The sequence below is a fragment of the Cyprinus carpio genome, chromosome A3 (assembly GCF_018340385.1).
Source record: "Cyprinus carpio isolate SPL01 chromosome A3, ASM1834038v1, whole genome shotgun sequence".
NCBI lineage: Eukaryota > Metazoa > Chordata > Actinopteri > Cypriniformes > Cyprinidae > Cyprinus > Cyprinus carpio.
The window spans coordinates 3,768,575-3,789,383 of record NC_056574.1 but is presented as its reverse complement, the minus strand read 5'-3'; the positions used below and the strand labels follow the sequence as shown (position 1 = coordinate 3,789,383).

The 20,809-nt window shown below is 37.8% G+C and overlaps 1 protein-coding gene across 5 annotated transcripts in view; it reads right to left on the bottom strand.

Moving 5' to 3' along the window:
• Window positions 1-1,215: 1,215 nt before the first annotated feature.
• The window catches only part of LOC109070236 (regulatory-associated protein of mTOR-like), a 172,398-nt gene continuing 152,804 nt past the window's right edge, over window positions 1,216-20,809 (bottom strand). Inside the window, exons 7-10 of one of the 5 annotated variants that reach the window (XM_042716191.1) lie at window positions 13,275-13,364; window positions 8,678-8,778; window positions 7,336-7,480; window positions 1,216-2,284 (exon numbers count right to left, since the gene is read on the bottom strand). In XM_042716191.1, the coding sequence (XP_042572125.1) occupies window positions 2,179-2,284; window positions 7,336-7,480; window positions 8,678-8,778; window positions 13,275-13,364 (442 nt within the window). In that variant the 3' untranslated portion in view covers window positions 1,216-2,178. Of the gene's footprint in view, window positions 2,285-7,331; window positions 7,481-8,677; window positions 8,779-13,274; window positions 13,365-20,809 lie in introns of those variants that run through there. The other 4 variants (XM_042716169.1, XM_042716160.1, XM_042716178.1 and 1 more) reach the window with 4 other exon arrangements.

Below are 20,809 nucleotides of genomic sequence, written 5' to 3'. Positions count from 1 at the left end.
TTACTACAGTATCATAACATAGTATGTGCGGTTAATCAAAGGGGTGTCTGCCACTAACCATTTAATTCACAGTGGCTTTGAAGGGTGTGTGTAATTTGGCACAGTTCTCAACAATTAGCTGTGTCACTCTTCCCACTGTACCACACACTTTCAGGGTGCTATCACACTGGCAGTTTAGTTCGAAATAGGGGTATGTTACGCATGAAAACGTGAAATCTGCCATACGGACCCAGGAGTATAACCCAAGTATCTAACCCAAGTCTACATGTAAGAGGTGGTCTGAGTTTGGTTGTGCCGGAACTGTGATGCGATTCATGTGAAGAACATCATTAGACAGCAGTGATGATTTAGCCAGGATACAAGCAACCGTGAGCATGCAGTGTAATCCTGCATGGTGAGTGCAATTGAATGGCTCGAAATTAGATGTCATAAAGACATGTTCATGTGACGCAAATACAGTAGATGGAAGTGTCTTTGCATTAAGCTGCACATAATCACACCAAATTAAATGTAAAAAATGTACCAATGTTGTGTGTTCTGTCATGCACAGTGCACGTTTGTGATAACATAAGAAAACAAATAAGTGTGAAATCAGACCAATGTTGCAGGGGGCACTAGGAACAATCACACTCTGATTCTTATCACAGCAAATATGCTCAGTGTGAAAGCCTCCTAAGTAAGAAATATCAAGACATTAGCGACTCTCTAATTCTTCTCTCATATTTCTTTTCTCTCACACACAATTATATGCATATAAGAATCACTGAATCCCAAAAGTAAAAATAAAGACGGGTGAATGTGAAACATTATTTGTTCGGTCCCAGCACGATTACATAACTTAATTTCATACTTTTAAACACACTTTTAATAGCCTGAGAACAGCAATATGAGTGTTTTTGTGTTAGCAGGAACAGCATCTATTGCACTAAAGACCAATCATATCAGGTTGAGAAATTAAGGTAACAGCAACCATTACACATGACAGATACTGATTCACAAATGTCTGAAAGGCTCAAGAGTCAGTCCATTAGATCGGGGTCTCCAACCTTTTTACACCATGCACCGGTTACATTTGGAAAATTTTCTCGCGGACCAGCTGGACGGGTAGTGTGTGTGTGTGTGTGTAATGGGGGGGGGGGGGGGGGTTGGATACATATATCCTAATATATATATATATATATATATAGTGGTTCAACGCATTATATTATAAACTAATTTTATGTGTACATATACGCAACTTGGTATTTACACGCTTTCTGAAACATCTTTATATGCTTGTGCGCGCTTTGTGTGCGAGAACAGCGTGTGAGTATCGAATTGAGTTCTCTTTCGTTCCTTATTCTTGTGGTTTAAAATTGCTTGACGTGTAAATTGGCAACTTAATCTGTGAATCACGTGCGTGCTGAACAGTCTAGGGTTTCGTCCATACGTATAAAGGATCAACTGTGATCCATTTAACCCCTAATATGTGACAGATCAGAGCAATTTTCATTTACTTATTTGTCATGAAATCGTCAAATTGCTACTCCATATCAATCGCATACAACGAAATTACTGAATAATAAGAACAATCATTAACATGCAATAAATAACAGATTGTCATATCTGTACACATTTTTCCCAGAATGTTCTTGCTACCCGGGAGCAATTCTTCCACGGCCCGGTAGTGGGTCGCGACCCGGTGGTTAAGGACCTCTGCATTAGATAACATTTTTCTGATCCCAGGAGAGAAATTCAGCTGTTATGGCAGAAGAGCATATCAGAAACAACAGGAAATGCACCTCATATCCAGTAAAACTGAGCACAAAAAGAGGTGGAAAAAAAGTAAATAAAACACTTTTAGACATGGTGTTCATGAGGGAAAAACAGGTTTGAAAGCCCCCCAATATTCAGTATCTTTTGCACTGGTTGTGTTAACAATGTTGTACTTTTATTTATCATATTAAAATTTCAAAACAACAATCCAGACACCAAAAAGTTGTGATATTAACATTTAGAACATGTGACCAGATCAAATTAAATAACTACAGAGGGCAAATATACAAATCACTCCGAGTATGATTAGATTCTACAACTGAAATCATAAGTAGGACTGCAGTGCTAATTTAAGACAAAGGAATAATAGCTATGGAAGACCCTGAATAACTGATCATGAAAGTGTCTCTCTCTGTCTGATCTTCACACAGAGGCAGTATCAGTCATGCTCACCCTGAAAGCTGTGCCCTCCTCGATGATGGTGGGAAGCTGGGAGAGGCAGATGTCCACCGCAAGGTCCCACGCCTGCCTGTGCGCACGCGCCCGCACACACACACGCAAACAAAGATGCCACATTAGTCAATCCCACACTCAGGTTTCTTGTTGTGAGTTTCTAGGTTCTAACCAAATAGAAATATGCACTGGCCCTTTCTTTTGAGCACATTAATTATTAAGGAATGGAGAACCCTGTAAATTTACTTGTTTGAAATCTTATTTCTCTCCTTCACCCAAAAATTTTAATTCTTTAATTATTTGCTCACTCTCACTTACCCTCATATCTTTCATTTTCAAAACACAAATATTTTTAATTAAACATTTTTTTTTTTAGGCTTATATTCACAGATAAACATTAATATGGCATTTATCAAAAACAGAACACATCAAATGTGGTAAACAGAAGCTCTTGTGTGGTTTATTGACGCTCAAGAATAAATGAGGTTTGATCACGAAGGTCACACTAGCACATTTGAGCTTCCACAAGAAGCAATAAGATTTTTTTGTGCATCAAGCTGTGCATCAAGATGTACTGTACTGTAGATATTTTTTTTTTAAATATTGACATGGTACTAAAGTTATTTAAGTAGCAGTTAAGTACAGTGGGTACGGAAAGTTTTCAGAACCCCTTAAATTTTTCACTCTTTGTTATATTGCAGCCATTTGCTAAAATCATTTAAGTTCATTTTTTTCCTCATTAATGTACACACAACTGACAGCTGCAGAACAAACACAGAATTGTTGACATTTTTGCAGTTTTTAAAAAAGAAAAACTGAAATATCACATGGTCCTAAGTATTCAGACCCTTTGCTGTGACACTCATATATTTAACTCAGGTGCTGTCCATTTCTTCTGATCATCCTTGAGATGGTTCTACACCTTCATTTGAGTCTAGCTGTGTTTGATTATACTGATTGGACTTGATTAGGAAAGCCACACACCTGTCTATATAAGACCTTACAGCTCACAGTGCATGTCAGACCAAATGAGAATCATGAGGTCAAAGGAACTGCCTGAAGAGCTCAGAGACAGAATTGTGGCAAGGCACAGATCTGACCAAGGTTACAAAAAAAAATTCTGCTGCACTTAAGGTTCCTAAGAGCACAGTGGCCTCCATAATCCTTCAATGGAAGACATTTGGGACGACCAGAACCCTTCCTAGAGCTGGCCGTCCGGCCAAACTGAGCTATCGGGAGAGAAGAGCCCTGGTGAGAGAGCTAAAGAAGAACCCAAAGATCACTGTGGCTGAGCTCCAGAGATGCAGTCAAGAGATGGGAGAAAGTTGTAGAAAGTCAACCATCACTGCAGCCTTCCACCAGTCGGGACTTTATGGCAGAGTGGCCCGACGGAAGCCTCTCCTCAGTGCAAGACACATGAAAGCCCGCATGGTGTTTGCTAAAAAACACCTGAAGGACTCCAAGATGGTGAGAAATAAGATTCTCTGGTCTGATGAGACCAAGATAGAACTTTTTAGCCTTAATTCTAAGCGGTATGTGTGTCTCACTGCTCATCACCTGTCCAATACAGTCCCAACAGTGAAGCATGGTGGTGGCAGCATCATGCTGTGGGGGTGTTTTTCAGCTGCAGGGACAGGATGACTGGTTGCAATCCAGGGAAAGATGAATGCGGCCAAGTACAGGGATATCCTGGACAAAAACCTTCTCCAGAGTGCTCAGGACCTCAGACTGGGCCGAACGTTCACCTTCCAACAAGACAATGACCCTAAGCACACAGCTAAAATAATGAAGGAGTGGCTTCACAACAACTCTGTGACTGTTCTTGAATGGCCCAGCCAGAGCCCTGACTTAAACCCAATTGAGCATCTCTGGAGAGACCTGAAAATGGCTGTCCACCAACGTTTACCATCCAACCTGACAAAACTGGAGAGGATCTGCAAGGAGGAATGGCAGAGGATCCCCAAATCCAGGTGTGAAAAACTTGTTGCATCTTTCCCAAAAAGACTCATGGCTGTATTAGATCAAAAGGGTGCTTCTACTAAATACTGAGCAAAGGGTCTGAATACTTGTAGGACCATGTGATATTTCAGTTTTTCTTTTTTAATAAATGTGCAAAAATGTCAACAATTTTGTGTTTTTCTGTCAATATGGGGTGCTGTGTGTACATTAATGAGGAAAATGATTACTGATTACTCTCCGTACCCACTGTACATATTACTAAGTACACATCTTTAGCACTGTTTTTCCCTGCTGCCTGTGACCCAAGAACAGACCCACAGGTTGAAAAGCACTGCTATAGAGTATCTGCATGTAATCTTCACTGCACTTGTCAAAGGCTGCATAAAGAGTCATGTTACATTGAGAACTAATCATTTGTTGACACCACCTACAGAAGCAGTGCTGAACTTTCAGAGCTCTATCACACACTGTATTTTAACACTTCTTTTTCAAAGTATTTTCTTCTGCCGCATAGGCTGAGAGAATTGCTTTGATCACTGAACCCGCAACACTTTGGCTATATTTAATTCATGATATTACACACATCAAACGTGTTGTCCATTCAAAAGCTAAAACTACAGCTATAGCTCTAATATGATTTGCCATTCCCTATCAGCAAGATGTCTCAGAGTTGAATGTAAATATACAAACATTTTATGGGAGAAAATATCATTAGGCCAGCTGCCGTAGTGGATCATGACAACAGGCAACAGCACAAGGCATTCCTCCCAGCTCTAATATCCTAACTCCACTGGTCCATCCTGTCTTGCCAGTTATGCCAATTTATCTGCTTTTCCCTCTCATTAAAAAATCTAACTTTTTCTGAGCAGAGATATTTCCTTTCCTTCTTCTGGCTGCCCCATCCCACTTTTGCTTCTACAGTATTGTGTCTCCTACAAGGTGAGGGATGAATGAATGAATGAATGAATGCGAAGTACAAATCAAGTTAATCAAATCGGTAAAATCACAAAATGAATATAATGAAAGAAACTACCTGCTTTGTTTGCTGAATTGTAAAATCACCTGGATTTGAACCTGGGAGTCTTATTGTTCAGCCACATAATCATATAACAATAATGATTATTCATTTTATTTATGGTGTAATGACATTCATAAAAACTATATTTATATATAGAATAAACAGGACTGTGAATGGATTAAATGAATAATTTAGCAATATTGTAGTTAATATATTGCTTAATTTAATAAAATAAATGGCATAATATGCTGCTAATTTTAAATATAGCCATAATAATACATATGGAAGTATTTTATAACATTTAAATTAGTTTTAGATTAAGTACAAATTCGATGTATGGTTTAACCATGCATACATCAAAGGGTTGATTTGTACATTAGTTCTACAATCATTTTAGATTGTGAACGTTTTTTTTTTTTTTTTGGACAGTTGCTGTCCCTTTAGTGCACACTGCGATGATTATTTCACAAAGACCATTCATATTCTTTCTGTCTGTTTCTTGTATTGTTTCTTTCCATTACTCCCCGCCCTGCTTCATCATGTCTCCTCCTAATAGCGGAAGGCACCATCCGTCCTCTCTAATGTTCCCGCAACACTTTCCTTCTTTACCAAATGTTCCTTCTATTTCCGCCTCTCTTTATTTCTCATCTCCTGTTTCAGAAGACCAGAAGACTTCAGGAACACAGCTAAACTAAAGAACTCTAATGCCCCATTATGAAAGTGAAATCTATTTCTCTCTTGCTAATGGTATGTTATGCGATTTAGGCTCCAACTAGCTATGTAGAACAAAGTCTGTATTCCATCATACACTGCTGAGGATTACACAGTGCAGGTTTAGCCAACAGCATGATACTGATAATGGAAAACATGGGGAGAGAGAGGGGAAATGAAAATTCATAAAATAGTTCATTTAAAATGCAGAGGGAGAGACCTGTGAGTAAAATACCAGTATAAACAAAATAAATAAATAAATAAATAAATGGTGCCATTCACTGTAGGAATGAAAAAAGCTCTCTCTGCTCCATGAAATGTTGTTTAAAATCTGGCATGCCGATTTTGGTTTTAGGAGAAATATAATAAAACAGAATATTACAGAGTTTGGCATGATACCAAAATATCAATACTCAATACCAATATGATACTCGATACTCAAAGACTTTGCCACAGCAAAATCTAATGTGCTGCTGAATACACAATCTTATATAAAAATATAATAAAAAATTATATTGATATTTATTATTTAAACATTAAGAAAAAAATATTAACGTTTACATATTATTTTAACATATTAACAAAATCATCACTTTAAACAGTGGTGGACAAAATTAGAACACTAGTATTTTCACAAGCTAAAAATGGTTTTAAGTCAGTTATTTCTATCTTTTGCTGTAGTGTTTCAATAAGAAATATCAGTTTACATTTCCAAACATTCACTTTGTGATTAATTGTAATAATCCAGTGATATTTTGTAGGGGTGCACGATAAATATAGGCCGATAATTAATGTGCATCTCGTCAGTAAAGCTGGTTCTGTAATCAGTGGAAAATTCCATCAGGTGCGTGATTTCACATAGAGCAGCTGTTACTACACAGAGCCGTTTTTAACTGACAAGCTGCGCAAATTCACGCTGATAATGAACCTGGACTTGTGCAGCTTGTCAGTTAACAACAGCTCTGTTTAGTAATAGCTGCTCTATGTGAAATCATGCACCTGATGAAATTTACCGCTGATTAGAGAACCGGCTTTACTGACGGGATGTGCATTAATTATCGGCCGATATTTATCGTGCACCTCTAATATTTTCGTTGAACAACAGCCAGAGCTCCACGCAAGATCTGATCTCATCATCATCCAGTCTGTCTGGAATGACATGGAGAAACAGAACAAACGGAGACAGTCTAAATCCAGAAGAACTGTGGCAAAGTTTTCAAGCTTCAAGAATTTTCCAAAAATCCAATGTAAACTTGATTTCAAACCATATAAAAATATGGATTTCTTGTTTTTACTGTTTAGCCTAAGAACAACTAAGCATATGAGTTAGACACAACAAAACAGTTAGGTTTTTTTTCAGTCTGAACAAATGTTGCACATAGAGTGTTAGGGAAAATATTGTAGATATTGTGTGTTTGCGTTCATATTCATACACTTACCACATAGCGTGCATGTATGTGGGGGGCAACCTGGGGCTGCTGAATGGTGTACAGTTGTATGACCTCATTATTCTCTCAGCCAATAAGAAATTTCTAAATAGACTGGCCACCAAAAGATCTTGACGAAACAATTTCTGAAAGAGATCTACAAAGATTGAGAGTCAGAAAGAATAATAATAATAAAAAACGTTATATAATAGAAAGGAATGACATGTTATCACATGCAGGTAACTTGGTTAAAATTTCTAAATTCTGTTGTTTGAAATGCTCAGTCTCTATGAGACCCTATAATTATGATATGTGTATATGACAGATTAAACCCTGGGGATTTTCAAAATGCAGATTTCTCTCTGATGTACAATAATTAATTAAAGGATGTGAGAGGTCAGGATATACCCGCAGAAACAAGTCTGGTTCCTCCTCAGGACAGAGACAAGAGTAAAAACTTCAAAGCTGGTGTTATGTGATGCTTGAGTTTGGGAATTTAGATCAATATCTTGTGTTTTAATGAAGACCACTGTAAAAACTGCCAGCAAAGCATTTACAAAGCTTGTGAATGCACAAATTAAGCATAATTATATTTCTTTATACAACAGTTAGTTTTAGTCCTCCAGTCTGATTTAAAATAACAACATTCAGTATAAGAACACTGGGATGCTTTGACTCACTTCACTTGCCTGTGTTTACTGCTGCCAGTTCTGCTGCCAGAGTAGCTCTGGGGTATGCAACAGTTGATCCTGCTTTGGCTTTTGGAATTTTTTTTGTATTTTCTATTAAGAACTAAGGTAACACTATTCGCTCTCAATTGGTTGCTTATTAGCATGCATATTACAAGCTATTGGCTGTTAATTAGTACTTATGGAACATATATAAATGCATGACGATATTTCTAAATCCCTTAACCCTTCCCCGATATCTAAAAATAAATACTATAACAACTTAATACAACTTAATCTTAATTATCATCACCAAGCAGCAAATTAGGAATTTATTTAAGGAAAACTCTTAGTTAACAGTAAATATGTGTTCCCTAATATAAAGTGTTAAAAGAAGTAAAAATCTATTTACCTGTGGCTGGATGATAAACTGAATATTAATAATATATAGCAATCATGTGTGTTCATGGGGTCAAAGTCTCTGACAGTTTCTGTTATTTTGTGGAAAAAAAACAAAGCAAAGACAACAGGCAAATCTGGGTTTTGTTTTTTTCCAAAATGATTTAACTGATGTTGAATGATCTAAAAAAAAAAATTGTCACACTTTTTTGGGGGCCCTGAATGGTCTTTGCAGTTGATTGACACAAAACTAAATCTACAGAGATTGCAAATATCACATGACAAACCTCTCGGCAGGACGTTCCATGCAATTGTGTCAGTGATAGCTGTGAAAATCCAGTTCAGCTCTCCTAATGGTGTCCTTCTGTCATTCAGCCTGCCCGGGATCCTGAGAAAAATTATTATGTACATACATGAAACCCATGAATCTTAAGAAAAATCATTTTGGTGCCCAATAGAAAAAAGACTAACTATAAATGCAAAGTATAACTGATAACCTTTTCAACACATACACTACTAAATTCAACTGAATAATGACAGCATTTTATTTGTAGAGCTGCTTTAATGCTGAAATTGAATTTATTTTATAATTTATACATTTTAATTTTACTAATTAAAAACTTTAACACCATATCTTCCCTGTGTTATTACTCTGAAGCTGCTTTGAAAGAATATGTATTGCATAATGTAGTATATAAATAAAAGTAACCTGATTTGAAAGGAGGTAATGGCATAATATTGGTCTATGTGACAGGACTATATCTACCTTGATATGCCAATAATCAAAATTTAAAATGTATTTTGCTAAGAAGCCCTACAGTAAAGATGGACTGAGGTGTGATTGTGCATATTAACAGAGCTGCACAAGATTCATCTTCCGAAAATGCTGTTGCTAAGCAACCATGACATCCCTTCTACTGTAATTACAAATGGGACATCCCTCCTGTCCTGGTTTAGAATACGAATGAACGTGTGTGCTGTGATCAGAGACATCTCAAACAGCGGAAGTTTTTTCATAAGAGATAAATGAATTAATGGAGTGATTGATTTTCATAATGCAAATTTCTCTCTGATGTACAATAATTAATTAAAGGGTATGAGAGGTCAGGATATACCTGCAGAAACAAGTCTGGTTCCTCCTCAGGACAGAGACAAGAGTAAAAACTTCAAAGCTGGTGTTATGTGATGCTTGAGTTTGGGAATTTAGATAAATATCTTGTGTTTTATGAAGACCACTGTAAAAACTGCCAGCAAAGCATTTACAAAGCATGTGAATGCACAAATTAAGCATAATTATATTTCTTTTTTACAACAGTTAGTTTTAGTCCTCCAATCTGATTAAAAATAACAACATTCAGTATAAGAGCACTGGGATGCTTTGACTCACTTCACTTTCCTGTGTTTACTGCTGCCAGTTTTGCTGCCAGAGTAGCTCTGGGATATGCAACAGTTGATCCTGCTTTGGCTTTTGGAACTTTTTGGGTATTTTCTATTAAGAACTAAGGTAACACTATTCGCTCTTAATTGGTTGCTTATTAGCATGCATATTACAAGCATACAAGCAAGACAGAGACATCTCAAACAGTGGAAGTGTTTTCATAAGAGTTAAATTAAATAATGAGTGATGGAGAATATGAGAGAGAGAGAGAGAGAGAGAGAGAGAGAGAGAGAGAGAGAGAAAGAGAGAGAGAGACCAGCATTATTTAACATTTACATCAATGAAAATATTATTGAGTCCATTGCCCTCTATGGCTGTGAGATGTGGGGTCCACTGACAAATCCAAATCAAGATCTCACCAAATGGGAAAAAACATCCAATTGAGACCCTGCATTCAGAACTCTGTAAAAATATATTACACGTGCACCACACAACAAATAATGCATGCAGGGCAGAATTAGGCAAATATCCTCTATTCATAAAGATACAAAAAAGGGCAATTAAATTCTGGAAACATCTGAAACTCAGTGACCTCCAGTCATATCATTATAAAGCCCTGCAATACCAAGAGATGAGCAAAGAAAGCAACCCCCTCCCTCAGCTGATCCAGAGCTTCAGTCCCGATGCTTCACTAACATCTACTGATGCTCTGAATCACAACACCACTAACAACATCAGAATCAGTCAGATTACTGCACAAATCAAACAGTATTACATTACTCATTGGCAAACCCAAACACAACAACAGAGTAAAGTGCAATGCTATTTGGCCCTAAAGAGAGAGTACAGTATGACAGAGTATCTGTACATAGTGCCAGATAAGAAACTGAGAAGCACGTTGACTAGATACAGAATCAGCGGACACAAGCTGATGATAGAGACAGGCAGACACAGCAAAACATGGCTGCCACCGGAGCAGAGATTGTGTTCATACTGTGACCTAAATCAGATGGAAACAGAACTGCACTTCCTAACAGAATGCTCCAAATCCACAGACATATGGACAGTGTTCTATGATAAAATACAAAAGATCCATCAGACGTTTAAAACTCTTCCAAACCAGAAGAAACTGCCATATCTGATAGGATACTGTCACTTCACATGTGTGCCTATCACGATAGAAGAGAAAATCTGCCCTGATCTGATGTTTCCAGCACATGTAGATTATGCCATATTATTGTATTATATTATTTATATGTATATTTTGCTTCTGTAAATCTGTCTAATCCCTTATATTATTTTTAATTTACATACATTATTAATTCATTTTGCACTACATGCTTAATACTTTTTATATATTATTATTATTACTATTATTATTATTATTCTTTTTCTTTCTGTTAATACATATGTTCACTATTTGTAAGCAGCCCAGCTGCAATTGCTTTGGCAATACAAATGTATAGTTTTTTGCTTCTGCTTTAATAGCCACAATACCACAGCAAACACGGCGGGAGCATGTTAGAAGTCAGTTGTTTAAGAACAGGTGGTCTTTAGTGGATGTTTGACCACATTTAACCACATGTCGTGGCCTAATGGTTAGAGAGTTTGACTCCTAATCCTAGGTTGTGGGTTCGAGTCTTGGGCCAGCAATACAATGACTGAGGTGCCCTTGAGCAAGGCACCGAACCTCCAACTGCTCCCCGGGCGCCGCAGCATAAATGGCTGTCCACTGCTCCGGGTGTGTGTTCATGGTGTGTGTGTGTGTGTGTGTGTGTGTGTGTGTGTGTGTGTGTGTGTGTGCACTTATGATAAGTTAAATGCAGAGCACAAATTCTGAGTATGGGTCACCATACTTGGCTGTATGTCACGTGACGTCACATGATTGTCTACACTATGAAACCAAAAGAAATGTGTTTTTGACTTGTTCTGGAAATGTCTGAAAAGGGACAAGCTCAAAACAATTTAGACCCAGTTTACAATTTATTTAACATTGTCCACTTATGATTGAATTGACAAAAATGTATCTTAATACCAGGTGTAAACAGTGCCATCAATTCTACATTGGCCGTCATGTGGATATCCAAGACAGCACCAGAGCTGTAACCCAAGGAAGTCTAATCCTGCTCCTGTCATGTCCAGCATAGTTTAGCTCCTATCCCACTGAAACACACCTGAACTAGCTTATCAAGGTTTTTAGGAGCACAAGGCTGCATCCAAAAGCTGAAAAAAGTTGCCTGATAGGCAACAAGTCAGCTGCCCAAGCTTTCAGGTAACTTACAGGTAAGTGTGCTGGAGCAGGTTGGAGATAAACTCTGCAAGACACCCCAGCTTTAACTCATATTTTATGTAGTCTGGGTCATATTTGTTTTCACTTTGAGTTGCAACCTGTGTACAATGGCCTCTGCACACATAATAGATTTTGTTGTAAAAAAAAAAAAAAAAAAAAAAAAGTGTTGCTTGACATTTCTTTGTAATTGTGTTGTGAAATTTGCTAGCAATTTCTGAGTGAAAATTATTTCTTCATAACTTTTTTCAGTGTACCTAATTTGACTTGTTTCTACCAAGTGACACGTCACTACGAACCAAAACACTGCATGGTTTAACTGAACGCAACTTAGATGTTGGAATAAAATACAGACGAAGCATTGCTTTTCCTCTCTTGACATTAGACCTCCAACCCATTTTGGGTCACGACCCACCATTTGAGAATCACTGCCATAAACTTATATCTCTTTAAATATCAAAATATACAGTTAATAAATAAATAAATACAATACAATTCAATACAATAAAAAAATAACTGTGATTGGTGTCTTCAGTCTGTTGGACAGCCAAGCTTTTCATGAGAATGTGGGCAGTTCTTTTTTCTGCCATTTTTTAAGCTAGTGAAACTTGAAAATTAGATGGACTGCACATATAAGCTTCTACACTGTTAAGTTCAAGATGGAAACAGCTAAATTATTTGTCCATCTGTCTGATTTGGAAAATAAAATATAATTTAGAAAGCTAAAAAGAAAGTGGCAACATTCTACAACAAGATTCTATATGACAATATTATATAATGTATAAGGTATCATGGAGTAACAAAGAGCAATTTTTACAGCATTTAATAATCTGGGTTAAAGTTAATTCATAAAAATCTATGTTATTTTACAATACATTTACTAACTAATAAATGTATTACCATTTAATTTGTATTAACATTAAACAAAATTAATGCTGCACAAGTATTGGTTATTGTTAGTTCATGTTAACTATTAAATTAAGTTAACATACATAGAAATGTTAACATACAGAACCCTACTGTAAAGTGTAAGAGAAATGTGAGTAAAACGTTTTCTACAAATATATATATACAGAGAGACAGAAAGAGACAGAGAGAAAGTGAGAGGGAAGAGAAAAACAATGAATCAAAAAACAATGTTCTACTCTCAGTCTGTGACAATAAGAAAACGGATATTCTGGGAGGACAGAAGTCATCGTTCAATGATTTCAATTCTCACCTTGAGGGGTGAAGGTGATCTTGGTTTTCATCTGAGCATCTGAGATGAGGTAACACACCGTGGAGAAGAACAGCTAACCATGGCAGGAAACTGATGGGGTATGACCACATGCTGTATTTCTGTTTTACACAGATGTAATGTATCGACAGTATAAATATGATGTAATACAAGTGGACGTGTATAGATTTGAAGTGTTCAAAGAGAATGGTAATCCTTTAATCCTAGAATAATCCGAAAAATATTTTAAGGAAACTCACATTTTGGATGATTTTTCTAACACTCCTGATTCATCTTATTAGTTCTTTTGTGAAGTCATATTCATGACCTAAATTTGCTGTATCAGATAAGACATAAAATGTGAAGTGATGAGAGAAAGCTTTAGAAACACTGGCCTAGAAAATGAATGATGTTGAAGCTATTTCACCTTAATTTTTTAACAATTTCTATCCAAACTATCAGTGCTCCTTGACAGATTAAGAAAAATTATACACATCTCAATAAGGCTTGCTGATGAATGATCATATCATAATTGGATTATGCCATAAAATCCACATTACATTCCACAATACATTATGTACTGTGTTAAAAGATGCAATATTAATTATTATTTTTAATGTTTTATATTACCATGGTCTTCACAGCCTTGTAGAACATTTAATTACTTAAAAGTAAACTAGCTATGACTTGCTAGCCATCTTGTAATTCTAATTATCAAAGAACAAGAAGAATCTTATTCTTAAATGCTTGGTGAAATAAACAACTTCATAACAAAATAATCAAGTTCATTTACACACACACACACACACACACACACACAGAGAGAGAGAACTACCTCATGCTATAAGGAGCCCCATTACTTGTACCTTACTTTAATATTAATGGTTACCATTTACAACAATGACCAAACTATATTTAATTAAATTGGATTGGGGGGAGGGGGGGGTTTGAATCATCATTCTACAATTAAACAAAAACATTTACATAGTGGCAATCATAAAATGTTTTCATGACAGATTTATTTATACATACTGTACATTAAATAATTATGGGATCACTTTGGAACTTTGAAAGATCAGAGACAGGGACTGCTATTAGAAAAAAAAAAGCAGAGAGTCATGGAGCTGTCTTGCACAAACACACAAAATGAAGGGAAATATATCTCAATGTATTAATGAGGACATGCTGTTAACATTTCAACAGGATGCTGAATCTCTCAGAGAGAAGTGATACTCAAATAAACTGCCTCAGAAACAGCTGAAACATTGTGAGTTTCCTTTGTTTTCTAGGTAGCATTTTAAGACATCAAAAAGTCGACTTCTGACACTGAGGCCAAAACGTAAGTATGTTGCCTTAAAATATACCTCACGTTTGACAACTTCTAAGGCAGTGTGTGTGCCTTTTGCACAGAAGGCAATTCCAGAATTAGAAAAAAAAAATGATGGAACTGTATTTCATATATATCAAACTACACTGATAATTGTGTTTATTCCATGTGTGTGCTATGTATGTTTATGTTTATTAGAGTATCACACTGTTGTCTTTGCAAAATGCTAAGGTCACACTCTGCTGAAATAAACAGAGTCTATTCTCCCATGTGGAGTGCTATTTATACGAGTTGTTCATGAATAGTACTCTAAATCAGTCACTTATGTGGTTCCATGACAGCTAGAATACTGGCTTAGAAGGCAGCTTTAGGGAGGTTATGGGCAGAACTTACATGTATATGTGACTACTTGCATGTGTGTACACAAGAGACATAGTGAGACAGAGAAAGAAAAAAAAACTATGTATGTGGGTGCAACCAAAGTTTATTATTACAAATTTCTGACACCTGATAGTGAGAGTCACAGGCATCAGTGCTGTGTATTTGACTGGCAGCATTGGGCCCTGTCCTCGTGATGAGTGGGTGAGTCAGGCAGCTCATGCTGGGCAGAAGCCTCGAGCAAATGTCATCGTCTCTAACGTGCCACTGACTAACACTCTGCTGCTCCCAGATGCCATCTATCACCACACACACATATCTTAGCGACAGCCCCACACTGCCAAATTTTACTCCATCCATTCAGCAAACTTACTTTCTTCATTTGTTTCCAATCATGAGTAATGCACCTGGTATCCAGGAGCTGTATGTTCTATGGAGCACAATTTATGGAGTAACTTCTCGCTAGCTGAAGGTATAATTTAGTGTCAGTGTGAATCTAGGTAGGCTATAACTTTCTCGGCTTGACACAGTTCTGTTTAACAGTATGATACATGCACCAGTCAATACAGCACACACACTGGGTTTCACTTCCACAATGTTGACCCCGGAGACATTCGTTTTAGTTCCAACCATGCACACACATTTTTAAGAGTGGTTTTATGTGACAGCTTGGTAATTTTTTATCAGCTACCAGACTTCAGCGCCCATAGCACATGACAGAATGCATAATATTAAGTTACAAATAATAAATAATTAATACATTTTCATAATTAATATTATACAACAGTTTCCTTTTGAGATTTCATGTGTGCTTGCATATAAGACTTTGTGTCAAGACATATTGTGCCACGTGGCAAGTCAAAGATGCCACATCTCATAACTTATTGCAAAGCCCCAAACTTTACTATACAGAAGTGCAAATGTGATTCATCAGAGAACACGGTTTCAGTCTGTTCATCACAAAACTAATGCATGGCTTTACAAGACATAGAATATAGCACAACTTCAACAGTTTTTTTAAAGGGGTAATATGATGCGATTTCAATATTTCCTTTCTCTTTGGAGTGTTACAAGCCTTTGTTGCATAAAGACTTAAGTCTCAAATCCAAAGAGATATTCTTTATAAAAGATTTGCATAACGCCGCCCAAATGTTCACGCAAAGAAAGAAGGCGTAACTTTATTCTCGCTGTTGCTGCCGCCATGTTGTGGAGTCGCTGTGTGTTTCGTTGTGAAAGCAAAACTAGTAAGTTTGGCCTTCCAAAAGAGGACACAACTAGAAATCAGTGGTTAAGTTGTATTTACAACACTGTTCCAGAACAGTTCAACCCAAATATTCAGATGTGTGCTGCGCATTTTATGGAGGATGAGGACTGTTTCCTGAACCAGTAGCCTACAATGCGTCTGTGGCATAAAGGCTGTTTCTATAAAGTCTTTTGGGTTTGGAACAACATGAGAGTAATTAAATGCTGACAGAATTTACATTTTTGGGTGAACTAACCCTCTAAATAGTTTTAGCAAAAAAAAAAAAAAAATCATTAAATAATTAACCAATCATGATGATGCACATAGTGTCAAAAAATAAAATAATAAAATAAAATTAATAAAATAAATTAATTTAAAAAAAATGGGTGGGTTTCTGTCAACTGAATTGAGTACGTTCCCTTTCGATACTTCACTCGTACTGCTTCGTAAGCCGTTTAGGCTAAGACGCTATAAGGACAATACAATGAAGGAAGGAAGACCCAGTATTCGTCCAGAGCACTAAAGAGGGCTTGTAACAAATACGTAAAGGATGTGCCGGACCGAGTTGAGGACGGGGAGGTTACAACGGTCATCTCACTGTCCTCATACAGCCCAGGTGCCAAAGGGGCCAAGGGTGCATAGAGGAAAAGAAGTAAGAGCCAAGTGCCCAGACGTAGTCGGGGTCTTAGGCAGGAGTCTATGAAAAGCTGACCATCATGGTGAGGCTTATGCAGAAAGGATGTGCGTCTGTAACACAGGGACATCCAGGTTATAGAACCTGACAATTGTGGATGGCAAAGCCCAACCAGCAGCCGCACAAATTTCTGCGATAGACACACCACTGGACCATGCCCGCGAGGAGGCCATGCCTCTCGTGGAATGCGCTCTAACACCTATAGGCCATTGAAGCCCTAAAGATGTAGGCAAGTGCTATCGCATCAACTATCCATCTGGATAGTCTGGGCTTCGTGACCAGGTGACCTTTGGTGCAGCCTCCGAAGCAAACAAAGAGCTGTTCCGACTGACAAAATGAGGCAGAACGGTCAATGTAGGTCCTTAGGGCCCTGACAGGACAAAGTAAGTTCAACTCTTGATCATCCTGAGAAGGAGGAAGTCCGGAGAGAATGACAATCTGTGCCTTGAACGGAGTGGAGAGAACCTTAGGGACATAACCGTGTCTTGGTTTCAGGACAACTTTGGAGTCGTAAGGCCCGAACTCAAGAAAAGAGGGGCTCACAGAGAGTGCCTGTAAGTCTCCTACTTGCTTAATCGATGCTAAGGCCAATAGCAGGGTGGTTTTTAGTGACAGGGGATGCAAGTCAGCAGTCTGAAGCAGCTCAAAAGGGGGGCCTTTGAGGCCTCTAAGAACCGTGGATAGGTCCCAGGTAGGGACCGTGAAGGGGCGAGGAGGGTTCAGCCTCTTGGACCCCTTCAGAAAACGAACAACAAGATTGTTCTTACCCACAGACTGCCCGGCTATAGGAGCATGAGAGGCTGCTATAGCTGCGACATAGACCTTAACCCTCTGGAGTCTAAGGGTATTTTTGGGGCCTGGAGAAGTTTTGTCATGCCCTGACATTTGTGCTTTTTTCAGTTTCTTATAAAATATCTAAATGGCTAAAGTCTAATCTCACTGTAATCAGCATAAAACTGGGCTATAATAATATGTGAGCAGCATGTATGTACATGATTGTGTTTTTGAGAAAAAAAAATGTTATGCGCTGGTTAGTGAAAAACTAAAAAATGTTAAATCACTTGAATAATGCAATAAAACACATACAGAAAATTGGTTCCCGGGACTTTTGAGAACTGGAGCTTGTAGCCTAGAATTTTTTTTTTCTAAATGATGTGAAAAAAATCATCTTGTTTACTCACTTACAGAAAACAATATATTGATTTAAATTTTCTAAGACACTTTTTGTTGGTAAAAGTCATATGCGAGTAGGCGTCAACTATCATGAATTCACACCTGAGAAGACAAAGGCCTGCTAATGAGCTGCATAATGAGCCATTCAGTCAGCTGTGTCACTGAGAGGGATGAGTTACAAGAAAGAATGTGAGGACAAAATAAATGTATATAATTTTATGTTTGTAGTTTATTTAGAATATATTTAATTATCCCACAACATAATTTAATATTCACTTGTGAGTGCAGTTAAACAGTTTATTAGGAACAATCAAAGCTGACTTTCAAACTGAATTTTTTGCATCATTACTCCAGTCACACAATCCTTCAGAAATCCTTTTAACAATCTTATTTTCTTCAAAAAAACATTTATTGTTATTATTATTATTATTATTATTATTATTATTATTATTATTATTATTATTAATGTTGAAAAGAGCTGAGAATATTTTTTTCACAGGTTTTTTAAGGGGGATAAATTGAAAGAAAAGCATTGTTTATTACATTTGTTACAGTTAAATTTATTGGTACATTTATATTATTTACATCAAGCTTTTGAATGGTATAGTAGTGTATATTGTGTTATTGAAACTTCATAATATTTCACTTGATTATACATTTAGTCAGGAATTATAGTTTGGAAAAAGTCTTTGGAAAAAGTCTAACTAGTAAAAATTTTACACGTTATGTGAAAACTAGTACAAGTATATAAATAAATAAGAGACTTACTCATGTTTATGATCTCTGCTGAATAAAGTGCTTCATTCTTTTTTTCTGAGGAAATCCAAAATCTCAAATCCTCAACCACATCACATCTTTTTGGGGTGAATTATGTCTTATTCCTCTCATCGCGAAGCAAACAGTAAAATAAAAAAACTTGAAGAACAATCTCCCTGCGTTGTCTTCTGTTGTGTGGGCGTATTCAGCAAGGGCGCTTTAGTGAAACATTATAATTTGAATAGCGCGCTCGGCGTGTGGGCGTGGTCGCATTAGAAGATAATGAAGGGAGACGTAAAAAACGGACATCGCGTTGTTTTCATATGGATTACTTTATCACAGAATATTTGCTTTCAGCAGCACTTGTTTAGTTTAAAAGTAGACATGTCAGGCTTTCTATAGATATATATCTCTCATGTCTCGGTGTTGAGTATTCACTGAGTTACAGTTCATTTTAATGACGCGTTTGAAAATGAAGATAAGCGCAGACAAAGGCTGCAGACAGCACTCCTTGTTTGTTTATCTTTATTTTATAAGTGCACAAAGTTTTGTTGTTATTATGTCTGTATACAAAAAAAAGTAGACCCTTTACAGATTCGATTGATGTATTGCTCTTATCTGTACGATCAAAACTGAAAGTGTAATTTAAGTTCTTTTCGGGGTTATCAGGAGAAAATACCCCAAAACACGTATACGCGTTAATCGACTTCAGATTGTTAAGGGTAGAGGGAGTATGGCCCCTATCCATCTTGGAGGAAAGACAATATCTGAGATATGTCACAAGTAAATGGGTCTTCACCCCGGGCTGTGCACCAGGTAGTGAAGTCCGACCACTTAAGGGTGTAGAGATGTCTCGTGGATGGAGCTCTAGCCTGTAAGATGGTATTCAGGATGCTCTCGGGAAGGCCTGCAGGCTCCTATCGAGAGGCCATACATGTAAATCCCACAGCTCGGGTCTGGGATGCCATATCGTTCCGTTTGCTTGAGAAAGGAGATCCCGTCTCAAGGGAATCGGCCATGGCTCCGCTGACGACAGCTGAGACAGGTCTGAGAACCACAGTTGGCTCCACCACAGAGGGGCTACCAGGAAGACCAAGTGAGCACCCTCCCTGACACGTCTGATGACCTGTGGGATCAGAGCGATTGGGGGAAAAGCATAAAGGACAAGACTGGTCCAGTCATGGGCCAGGGCATCTCTGATCTTTGAGAAATAGATTGGGCAATGGTAGTTATCTTTGGAGGCGAAGAGGTCGACCTCTGCCCTCCCGAAGATGTCCCAAATTTTCTAAACTGTATGGGGGTGGAGCGTTCATTCCTCTGAAGGGAGGTTGCTCCGGGACAACATGTCTGCCCCCTTGTTCAAAATGCCCTGTACATGCATTGGGTCCACTCTAGGATGCTTTTTACCAGAGTGAAGAGGGGTTTTGAGGAAAGCCTGCCCGGGCGATTTTTGAAGGACACCACCGTCCTGTTGTCTGACCGGACTAAGACGTGGTGTCCTGCCAGGAGTGGTAGGAAAGTGTGGAGAGCTCAATATACTGCCAGCATTTCCAGGTGTTGATATGAACCTCGCTTTTCGAACTCGTCCAAGTGCCGAAGGCCAAATGGCGTGGGGCAGGACTCAAGGTTTTAGACAAAACTGTGCAGATGAAAAACATTTCATGAGATCATGACAGCTCTAACCACTCTGTTTCCTCTTTCTCTATTCCATCTGCAACCTTAAATGAGTTTACAATCAATTACAGAAAATGCAGAAAAGCTTTTTCCACCACAACCAGAGTTGCGTGTCTTCAAAACTTTAAGGTGTTAAATAGTTCATGTATCCTTGTTCTGAAGACTCTGAAGACAGCTTTTCATATCCCCTCTGCTCAGCTCCATCAACAGAGATGAGATGCGTGTGAAGCAGACAAGCTGAGGTGGGCAGATTAGGGGGTGCGCCACAATTTTCTGAGGACTTTTGGGGAGGG